Here is an 11,630-nt window from a genome sequence, read left to right as displayed (position 1 = left end):
GGTAAAACATCAAATACCTTGTCTATATGTTTTTTGTTTAAATACAAGTCAAAGTACATTTACAAATCACTCCTCTTTTTTTATTATTAGCATTTTCCCTACTGTCCCAACTTTTTCGGAATTGTTTTTATATTTTGTGTACTTAACTAACAAAAAGTCCAGGATGCCATTTTTATGCCAAACAATGTGCTATTCTGGTTATAGGAGTAAAACTATTTTTTAAAAAAAAATAAACACAAACGCTGAATAAATTTCAATGAGAGCAAAATAAAATTATATATATATATATATATCTATATATATCTATATATATATATATATATATATATATATATATATATATATATATATATATATATATATATTAATTCATCACTCTTGTTCACCATAATCTTGTCTCTATCAAGGATTTATTAGTCATGATGTGGTGGTGGCATTATATAAAAACCAGACTTACGTTAGGGTTTTAAGCAAGAATGGAATAACTGAAACTACATGGGCCACATTAATACAAAGCGTGCATTACGAGATGATCATATCTTTATTAATGTTAGTTAACCTAAGATAAGATAAGATGTACCTTTACTGATCCCCTGTAGAAATTCAAGAAACCTATAGTTAAATGGAAAGAGTGAATTATTTAAGTTAGTATAAGGCTCCCTTTATAAAGTAATGACGTGTATCTTGCGAAATCTTGAGGATTTGTGCTGATTGTGAAAGACTTAATACGTAACGGAACTGTCACATTGCCTTAGGTACTGCAATTTTCAGTTAAAAGACAGCTAATGTTAGCTGACCTGAGCTAACTTATTTATGACATTTTTAAAACACAAAATGGGTACACAAATCAATTTGAGTCAATTAGTAACTGATTTCAAGCCACGGCTGATGCTGTGCATGTTCCAAAACTGTTCAGGTAGCAGCTAGCTAGCTGGCTCAGGTGCCAATGTAATTTGTCAGCCGATTATGGCATTTAGCTAACTATATAACTGGAAAGCTAACTAATGGTAACAGAGCAAAATGATTTCCACTTCCAGTTATAAATATATCACCTTAGTTATTTTACAAGAGAAGACAGACTGATTAAATGCTAATATATATATATATATATATATATATATATATATATATATATATATATATATATATATATATATATTTCTGTCTATACACAGTCATATAATATAAAAAAAGTTGAGTCACTTGTGAACAAGTTCAGTAACTATTTATTCATTATTATTAAATAGACTACATCTGTCTGGAAGACGAGTGACAAGCTAGTAATAAATAAGTAAGACATATTGCAAAATCTAATCAGTGTGGTAAGCACAGATGCTGTAATTATACACCTATCAGGCTACCTTTTGCTTTTGGTTGGATTACATGTTTATTTTCTCACTTGGCAAAAACAACAACTTTAGCAGGCTAGTTAAATTTAATGTAAATAGTTGCATGGGTTCTCAAACCTTTTACAGCCAGGGACCTTTTTACTATAGCTTCTCTACTATGTTAAACATGGTTTTGGAACTTGAAACATCTTGAAAATTAATACATTATAAATATATGCATGTTACAGTAGTACATCTCAACTTCTATTGTTTGCATATTTATCACACTTAAATTTTTCAGATCTACAAACTAAATTTAAAGTACCGTAAGACATAGATAACCTGAATAAACACAAAATATAGTTTCCAAACTAGCATTTCATTTATTGATGGAAAAAAATTATCCAACACCAACTTGCCCTATGTGAAAAAACAGTTGCCTGCTTAAAACCAGTGAACCAAATTTAATCGATAATTGTTCAATTAGACTCCAGCAAACTAGAGTGACTGCCATTTTCACTTGGAACAGCAGTAAATCTTCTCAGAAGTGGCTGGCCTACCAAAATTCCTCCAAGTGCACTTCAACAACACATCCAAGAAGTCACAAAAGAACCCCTAATAAACGTTTAAGGAACTGCAGGTCTCACTAGCCCCAGATAAGGTCAGTGTTCATGATTCCAACATTAGAAAGAGACTTTTCAATAATGGTATCCATAGGAGAGCTGCAAGGCGAAAACCTCTGCTAACCAAGAAGAAAATACAGGCTTGTCTGACATTTGCCAAAAACATGTTTGTGACCCCCAAGCCTTTTGGGATAATGTTCTGTGGAATGAGTCAAAAGTGGAACTTTTTGAAAGATGTGGGTCCTGTTACATCTGGCTAAGACCTAACACAACATTCCTCAATAAGAACATCATATCAGCAGTTAAAAATGGTGGTGGTAGTGTGAAGGTGTGGGGATGCTTTGCTGCTTCAGGGCCTCGGAAACTTGCCATAATTGATGGAAGCATGAATTCTGCTCTTCACCAGAAAATCCTGAAGGACAATGTCATTAGTCCAGATGGGTTATGCAATAAGACAATAATCTGACGCACAAGAGCAATCCACCTCTGAATGGCTCAAAAAACACAAAACTAAGGTTTTGGAGTTGTCTAGTAGTCCTGAACCCCACTGAGAAACTGTGGCAGGAGCTTAAACAGGTAGGTTGTGCTCAAAAGCCTTTATATGTTGCTGCTTTAAAGCAGTTGTTGCTATTAAAGGTGGCACAACCAGGTATTCATATAGGGAAGGCCATTACTTTTTCACGAGTGATACAGGTGTTGCATAAACTTTTCCCTCAGTTTTCATGAGGATCTGAAACCATTCAGTGTGACGAATGTGCAAAAAATTTGAGGAAATCAGGAGGGGGGCCAAATACAGTGTCTTAGACACTGTTTGCATCATAAATATGTGGAATGTATTAGTCATGACATTATAAGCGTCATGAATGTTTTAGCACATGTCATTTTTCCTTCTTCAAGACTTTTAGGTCAGCTTCCTGTTCTACTCTGAGTACACTTCCTTATATGATGTCACATCAATCATGTTCTTTCCATCAAGCACTTTCACTCCAAAGGCTTTGCTAAAATAAGTTTGCTTTAGTTAACTTTGACTTATCAGGCCAGAAAATTAATGCTGCTAAATTAAACTGTCCCAATTTTCCTGAGGTCCAAATATACCCAAATTCACCCTACATGATTTTTGTAGTTGTGCATTAACAAGTGGTCAATGTTTTCTGATGGGATTTTATATTCTAGTTGAATGGTACGTACTTTGACCTGTAGGCTACAATACAGTAACTCGTGCCCTCGTCACGAGGAAGTGTTACCTGTACGAACAAAAAGCCTCCTTTTTTTATTTTAAAGACATTTTAAAAGCGGGCAAGGACACATAATTATAAAAGGTGAATATTTCATCAATTTTTAATCAACGTCAGTGAAAGTGAAGTGTACCGAAGTGATTTTTGAAGCATGCCAGTGTTGGGTAAGTGCACTGTTTAACGTGATTGATTGAGTGATTGATTTCATGAAGAAGCCTCTATGTGTAATTTCTCCTCTCTGAGCTTGAGCCTGCAGCAAGCTGACGCGTTTTTCATCACAGATTATGCTACGGCTAATGAGAAGAAAAACAGCACAAGGCGCCGCAAAGACCTTAGCTACAATAATGCGAAAATGCCTTTTCAAGTGTTTATGAGGCACTGATACAGGAGACCGTTGCCATTTAAGGCGTATTATGGCGCTTTACGTGCTGTCTTTCTGCGCTACGGAAAGCCAATGCTATCACGGAGTGATTAGCCGACTCACAGCGGATTTCCGACATTAAGGTTTTCCCCACTCATTGTTCTTATCGTCATCCGTTTCAGAGCACTAATATCCGATTAATCGGACCTGAAAGATGAATCATCATGAAGGTAGGCAGAAAGACGTCTCCGTTTGTCCGTATTGCTATCTGCGGCCAGTTTCTTGTGATATTCAGCATCTTTCCTCTTCAGCTGGTCACCGCCTTCCCAGAGGCTGCCATAGGTACAAAGGCTTTCTACACTCAACCTAACGCACTCAGCACACGTTAAACAAGCAGTAGTGCTATACAGTGGTGGTGATGATACAATGTATAGACAATACAGAGATTTCTTTACATTCAAAGAAATGATTATAGTCTATTAAATGATTATGCTTCCTGCTTGTTTTTCTGCACCATATACTGCTCATTAGTCATGCAGTGTTTCAGGTTCACCTTTGCTACAATGATGCCGTTACATTACAATGAATAGAATAAGCACTTATTCATTAAATCGGATGTCCTGGTCACTGTTGTGTGTAATGCGTCAGCAGAGCCGTTTTGTAGAGACCCGGGTGTTCCCGAGCATGGAAGAAGAACACCAAGTTCTGGTTTGTTCTTTGAGAACGCTGTGGCCAGATTCTCTTGTTTAGAGGGATACAGACTAAAAGGAGCATCCAAGATCACCTGCGTTTTATTTCATAATGGATCAATGGGATGGAGACCAAGCCTTAAACCAGTGTGCCTTCCAGATGGTGAGTAAAAGTCAATTAAGTATATAGGGTTAAACAATAGTAGTGAAAGTATACAGGGTGTCACAAAAGTCTCCATACATAGGGGACTGTGTAGGCTATGCCAGCACCATGTTTGTTGCGTCTTTGTCAGTGGACGTCCGCTTCTCGGTTGGTCCGTAACATGTCCAGTCTTTTTGAATTAATACGTTTGGCAACAGCGTCATTTATGATGTGCTTGCCATGTTTCCTGTTAGTCCATCAGCTTCACAATCCAGCCATGAGAATGATTTCAATATGTTCTTCTTTAGTTAAAGGCTATTTGAAAATATATCTATAATATATAAAATAAGTATGAACATTTTTGAAAGACATTTGACTATTTGCCCTATGTATGGAGACTTTCAGGACACCCTGTAGTAATATTAATAGGCTATTACCATTGCTGTTAGATCCAGCTTAGTCTAATCAGCTATGTTTTTACTTGAATAAATTGATCAACACTTGATGGTTTACTAGCTTACCCAGGTCAGCCGGTGTTTTAGAAGTTTGTAGCTGTTCAGACTAAACTGGATTTTTCAGCAGGGAAAAGAAACATACACTCACCGTTCACTTTATTAGGAACACTTATACACCTGCATATTGTTGCAGTTATTAAATCAACCAATCATGTGGCATAGGCGCAATGCAAAAAAGAAAATGCAGATACAGGTCAAGAGCTTCAGGTGATGTTCACATCAAACATCAGGATGAAGAAGTATTGTGATCTCTGTGATTTTGATCATGACATGGATGTTGATGCCAGATGGGCTGGTTTGAGTGTTTCAGAAACTGCTGATCTCCTAGTATTTTTACACACAACTGTCTCTAAAGTTTACACAGAGTGATGTGAAATAATTTATATTATATATATATATATATATATATATATATATATATATATATATATATATATATATATATATATATAAAATCATGTGATGTGAGCAAGTGTACAAGTGTTCCTATTAAAGTGAAGAGTGAGTGTACATACTGATATACCTATATTTATTGATTAGTGTCCTGATATTTTAGGCTGCAATCCATGTTGGAAAGTAACATGCACAAACTTGATTCAAGCTTAAAAATGAACACTATAAGGGTTAACTTAATAGTTTTATATATATATATATATATATATATATATATATATATATATATATATATATATATATATATATATATATAATTTTGTGTTAAGACATGTAGACTAATAATTTAATTAATTATATTTCATTAATTACATTGCAGTCAAGTTACAGGATGTTTTTAAGTCCTAGTCTCCAGATTCATTGACTAAAATGTGCATAAGGGCCAAGAGCCATTAATAACCTGAGAAAATGTATTTTGATCCTAAATTTTCTTTAGCCTCATAAAGCTATATTGTTCTAGTTATAATATATGAAAGATTAACAACAGCACGACAGTTATTTTTAACTTATACTGTGTATATAAACTACAGGCTTGAAATGAAGGCTATTTGAAGTGTTTGTCTATGAAATTATATTGTTAATTCATTAAAAGGAAATTCATTAACCTTTTTAGCCACCATTTATTATTTGTTTGTTTATGGATGATAATTATGACATTTGTAATGGAATACCCACTTGATTTCATAGCAGATTTCACAAATGATATTGGATATATGATAGTCTTAAGAAAAGCTACATAAACTGACTCCGATACTAACCGTTAACACTGTATTAATTTCACTCCTCAAAACAAAAGTTTATTTGTGCAAATTCCTACTGACTTAACATTGTAAAGATGTGTTTAATAACCAGAACTTGCATGTTTTCTTCATAGAATGTCTTCCTCCATATATTGAGGATGCTGATGTTGCTAATAAGACCTACAGGCCAGGGGATAACCTTATTATCAGATGTCATGAGGGATTTCAAATTCGCTATCCTGACACAGACAGCATGGAATCGGTTTGCCAAGAGGATGGAACGTGGGACAATCAGCCCATCTGTCAAGGTATTATGTAATCTGACTGTAACTGTCTTACCAAATTGGGAGTCCTATTTGACAGAGTTAGGTCATTTGTGTCCATATACACATATTTAGAACAGAAAGCATTCGGATTTGTATTCTTCGTAGTAGTAAAAGATATGGAAAAATGTGATTTTCCTAAACTAGAAGATGTTTAAATGGAGACCTTAGATTAGTCTTATTTTGATTTATAAGATAAGATGTACCTTTCTTGATCCCCCGTAGGGGAAATGTAAAAATTCAGCTCTTCTTCAGATCTGTCTTGGTCTTTGTTCTTGTTCCAGGCTGCCTGCGCCCTTTGCTTCCTCCTCACAGTTACATGAACATCTCTGAGACAGAGTTCTCCATGCCCATCGGAACAGTAGTACACTACCAGTGTTTTCCAGGTTATAAGCTGGAGGGTGCAGAATTAGTGGAATGCATGTATAGCCTCATATGGTCGGATGTGCCACCCCGGTGCCTTGATGTTGAAGGTGACTCAAAAGCCACCATGCTGCTATATTCTTAATTAGTAACATATCAGATATGCTTGCACAATTAGAAAAAGAAAATAATGGAATATTAAACACAACCATCCTGGCTGGCTTCTCAAGTTGTTCTAATATAGGATTTTACTATTTTATTACTTTAGTCTTTTTTCTTTACTGTTTATTTATATGTACTGTATGGCCTTAATTTCCATTATAATTAAGACCCAGTCCGATAGAAAGGACCTTGCCATTTATTATTATAATACATGTCATTACTTATTTTCTCCAACTGTAATCGCTTTACAGCATGTCCCTTACCTCCAATGGTAGAACATGGAGATTACATATGCCACCCACAGCCATGTAACCGCTATATCCATGGGACTGTGGTGGAGTTCTACTGTGATCCTGGCTATTCTCTAGTGAATGACTACAAATACATCACCTGTCAATATGGGCAGTGGTTTCCTCAGATGCACATCTACTGTGTTCTAGATGGTAGGTGTTCTGAAATGCTGGGGGGAAAATACCCTGAATTATCAGTATATTCATTTAATGACTCTTCTAAAAAACAAAACATACCCCTTGTGCTTAAAGTAATAAAACAATATATCATAAGTTAACCTAATGTCTTTAACTGTAACATAATTCATGTAAGGGGTTCTCCATTCAGTCCTGAGGAGATCTTTCTCAGCAGGAAGAATCTCCTGGTCTACTGGATATGATAAGTTGCTTTGGATCAGGAGAAAAACTAAACATTACAGAAAGCGGGACATACAGGAATGTAAGTGAGCATGAATTCAGTGTAAAGACTGCAACTCATTAGTCCTTATTTCCTCAGAGACCACATGGCCTGGCTTTCAGGAATCATTACTGCATGCATGGAAACCAGTGGCATTCACTACCTCAAGTGTGCTGTTAGCCCTGTTTCTAGTCATCATAGCAAAGATGTCCCACTGCAAATGCAAGAGCAATTGTAATTCAAGGTACATCAGCTACATCTGGTTTATGTGTGATCAAATGATTAAAATTAATTATCATAATTTTTTAAATTACCTATAATAAATGAATTATGTAAGGAACAAACACAATTGAGCATGCTGTTATAGGAAAATGATGATTGAGTGGTGTGATGCAGCCCAAAGGAGCCCCAATATCAGTATATCCTAACGTGGTTTATTTCTCTTATAGCACAGCGATGTCATAACATTAGCATTTTTTTAATGAATTAATGAACAGCACATCGTAATGTACAAGTAAATTTATAGTTGCAATTAATGTTGTCAAATGTCTAAGACAAGTTAGATCCTGTTGTGACTTACGTTATAACAGTTGTTCCCTCAACAGTCTTTTCTCTCTCTTGAAGTTAATAAGACTTGCCATGTTACAGAGAAACCAGAAAGCACAAAGTCTTCTGTTCTCGAGACTCTCCTGTGACAGAAATTGTATAATAATATAAAGTATAGGATAACATTAGAACAAGTACATTAATATAAACTTTAATTACAGCCAGATTTATTGACAGAGCTGCTGCTATAGAAAATCAATCAACACTTACTGAACAATCCGATTTGAATACTTAACAGAGCCATGTTATAATTAAAAATAATGAATAAAATCTTTTCTAAGTGAAGAACGAGAGGATGCCAGGGGTCCAAACGTCATAATAGTGGATGGAGTTGCCATACCTCTACCTTCCTATGAGGAGGCAGTCAGTGGCTCATGCTACCAGCCCCCACATGTGCTTCCATCTGCTGGTCCAGGACCCACACAGACCTCAGAAGAGCAGGACCCGCCTTCATATCCAGGGCCCACAGAAAGTCAGAATGATGCTCCATTGGACAATGGAGATGCTGAGTCATGTGACAGCATCTCAGAGCCATCAGACTGTCTACAAGCTATGCATCCATCTTCTTCACATGATGTTGGGTTGAGCAATGTATCTGAGAAGACCAATGTGATCACCTCCATGGAGGAAACTGCTTCCACGAGTCCCAGCATAGATATTGCTGATGGTAAGTAGGCATTTTTGCCATCTGTCGTCCCAGATTCATAATGTATTGTATTGGAGCCTGATGAAATTTAATTGTGTACTGATAACTGTGTTTATATGTTGTCTGACTCCCTTTTTATCTAGAAATTCCTCTTGTGGATGGTGGTGAAGAGGACTTCTGATACTGTGGACATCCACCGTACAATTTTAGATTTTCTCACTGCTGTATTTAGATGTTTCAGCACTCCACATTGCTTTAACATAGGCCCATTCATCTCTCTTACAGATGGGCTGTTATTATAGCCAACATTCAATACATTAGCAAGGCAATAAAGGCAATAACAACATCGTATGTTTAGTTCCTCCTGCTTGGATCATAGGGAAAACAAAACTATGCATTTGTAGTTAAACCAGTTTTTTTCAGTATGAATTTCACATTGTTGGTCGAATAGAGCAGTTACCAAAGGAGAAATCACATTTTACATCTACGGATTAAAATTGAATTCTGCTTTTAATCAGTCAGCAGTGTCTGGCTAGTCTTCACATGCTACATAACAAGAGACTATGAAATATACTGCTTTGAGGTACATTAAAAATCTATAAATTCTATTTCAGCGATGACTGAGGATACATTTTAATTAAATTACATTATTTGACAAATGTGTTCAAAACAGAAGTTTTCATTATTGTGCTTGCTGCATAAAAATACAAAAAGTATCAGAATGAAACCCAACCTTTCTTAAATCATTTTGTAATTTGTTTCATTTGTGTAAGCAAGACCACAATGCATTTGGTTCTACCAAAGTCTACCTGACTTTAATAAATAATAGCTGGTTCTACTTACTTATGTTTCTTTTTTTCTGTATTATTATTGCTCTCTACCATTTATGAGTCTCAGAGAACAGCAGCTTTAGTGAACTGAAAGATACCCAATTAGCACATATTCTAATTAACATACTTCTTCAAATTTTAGGTGAGAATACAATCAGCCATCATGAATCCTGCTACTATGAAAGTGCAGCCATGAAATTGTATAATTTTCTACCTGGTAGAATCATGGCACTGATGATTTTAAAAACTTTTAAAAATTTTAGCCAGAATACACGTCTGCAGCATTTTTTTTTTTACTTCTTAGGAACATCTAAGAAAGAAGGCTAATTTTGCATAACCACTTCTCTTTCAGTAGATACCAGTACTACTAGTAACACATAATTTTTCCAGAGTTTAATGACCAGATATAAGTATTTTTAATTATATTTTAATTAATATGTTTCATTTTTATAATTTGATGGTAATATTGTATCTACAGTAACCTGGACTAAGGCCTCTATGTGTAGGCATAGACCTATTAAAGAAAATCTATTATGGAGCAGTGTCCATGTATGTCTTTTAGTTCTTTTGACTTGATGTATTGACTTGAGTGTACTTGTGTACTTTAGTGAAAATGGTATCTTGGGCCAAACCTTTATTATTATTATTATTATTATTATTATTATTATTACTACTACTACTACTACCACCTTTCCCAAAATAGTCATCAGCCACATTTTGCATGTTTAAAGTTTACTTCTTTTGTTTCTTTAGTGCACAGGAGCTAAACCAATCAGCCTTAACATTAAAGCCACCTGCCTAATATTGTGTCGGTCCTCCCTGTGCCACCAAACCAGCTCTGACCCGTCAAGGCATGGACTTCACAAGACTCCTCTGAAGGTGTGCTGTGGTATCTGGCACCAAAACAGCAGCAGATACTTTAAGTCCTGTAAGTTGTGAAGTGAGGCCTCCATGGATCAGACATGTTTGTCCAGCACATCCCACAGATGCTCAATCGGATTGAGATCAGGGGAATTTGGAGGCCAATTCAACGTTGGTCCTTATGACGCCTAAACACCATGAACTCTGTCATTTTCCTTAAACCATCCCTGAACAATTTTTGCAGTGTGGCAGGGCACATTACACTGCTGAAAGAGGCCACTGCTATTAGGGAATACTGTCACTATAAAGGGGTATACATGGTCTGCAACAGTGTTTAGGTAGGTGGTGCATGTCAAAGTAACATCCACATGAATGCCAGGAGTATGAACCTAATGTCACTAACATATAGGTGAAGCTATAGGGAAGCTTATGAGCAAACTGCATGCAAATCATCAGTTTTGCCTCAAAAGAAATAATTTGAATAAATAATAGCATTTGCACACACTTTCACAAAATAGTAACAATCCCATTTTAAAAAGTATATAAAAAATATAAAAGAATCATTAGGAACAGAATTCTGCCTTCAAATCCAGGCCTCATACTTAAGTAATGCTTGCACTAAGTGATACCAAATTATTTGCAGAGAACGAAAGTGAATATGGCTTTATCACAGCATGCCATTCGCAGAACAATTCAGCAGTGTAATAAAAACAAACCTTGATTCTAAGGAAATGATGCTCTTCCTAGGAAGAGGCTCACAGGAGAAAGGTAAACAGAAGAGACAAGTATACTCTTAATAAGACAATCAGAGCTGCCAAACTGCAATACCAGGACAAACAGCATTTTCAATTTGGAGGGGTTACCAGAACATTACAAACTACAAAGCAATACTCAGTAATATCAGGGCAGGCTTCCAAACCTGCTGAAAACTTTTTATTGAAGTTTTAAGAAACAGGATCTTGAGCAGCCAGTTTGTCACCCCATTTACAGACCTGGTCACCTAAATATTCACCACTGACAGTCCTTACCTTGTATGTTCTTACCTGAACATACAGCCCTCTCCCCT

The 11,630-nt window shown here is 35.9% G+C and overlaps 1 protein-coding gene across 3 annotated transcripts; it reads left to right on the top strand.

Annotated features, from left to right (window-relative positions):
* The first annotated feature begins 1,279 nt into the window (after positions 1-1,279).
* Positions 1,280-10,252, top strand: susd4 (sushi domain containing 4). Of its 3 annotated transcripts, none has more exons than XM_053633731.1 (9): positions 1,280-3,270; positions 3,730-3,889; positions 4,196-4,399; positions 6,221-6,394; positions 6,694-6,882; positions 7,186-7,377; positions 7,721-7,865; positions 8,509-8,894; positions 9,017-10,252. In XM_053633731.1, the coding sequence occupies exons 2-9, from the start codon at positions 3,772-3,774 to the stop codon at positions 9,052-9,054; spliced, it is 1,446 nt and encodes a 481-aa protein (XP_053489706.1). In that variant the 5' UTR covers positions 1,280-3,270; positions 3,730-3,771; the 3' UTR covers positions 9,055-10,252. The 3 variants fall into 3 exon arrangements, with proteins under 3 accessions (XP_053489706.1, XP_053489707.1, XP_053489709.1); XM_053633732.1 differs by lacking the exon at positions 1,280-3,270 and adding an exon at positions 3,309-3,350; XM_053633734.1 differs by lacking the exon at positions 1,280-3,270 and having other exon boundaries at positions 3,357-3,889; positions 4,199-4,399.
* The last annotated feature ends 1,378 nt before the right edge of the window (positions 10,253-11,630 follow it).

Source organism: Ictalurus furcatus, chromosome 9 (genome assembly GCF_023375685.1).
Source record: "Ictalurus furcatus strain D&B chromosome 9, Billie_1.0, whole genome shotgun sequence".
NCBI classification, from domain to species: domain Eukaryota; kingdom Metazoa; phylum Chordata; class Actinopteri; order Siluriformes; family Ictaluridae; genus Ictalurus; species Ictalurus furcatus.
This window is presented reverse-complemented; position numbering and strand designations above follow the sequence as displayed.

Excerpts from the sequence above, each read along its gene's own strand:
- susd4 (XM_053633731.1), top strand. The coding sequence starts at position 3,772 with ATGAAGGTAGGCAGAAAGACGTCTCCGTTTGTCCGTATTGCTATCTGC. Across the intron at positions 3,890-4,195 it reads CTTCCCAGAGGCTGCCATAG|CAGAGCCGTTTTGTAGAGAC; the intron begins GTACAAAGGCTT and ends GTAATGCGTCAG. Across the intron at positions 6,883-7,185 it reads CCGGTGCCTTGATGTTGAAG|CATGTCCCTTACCTCCAATG; the intron begins GTGACTCAAAAG and ends ATCGCTTTACAG.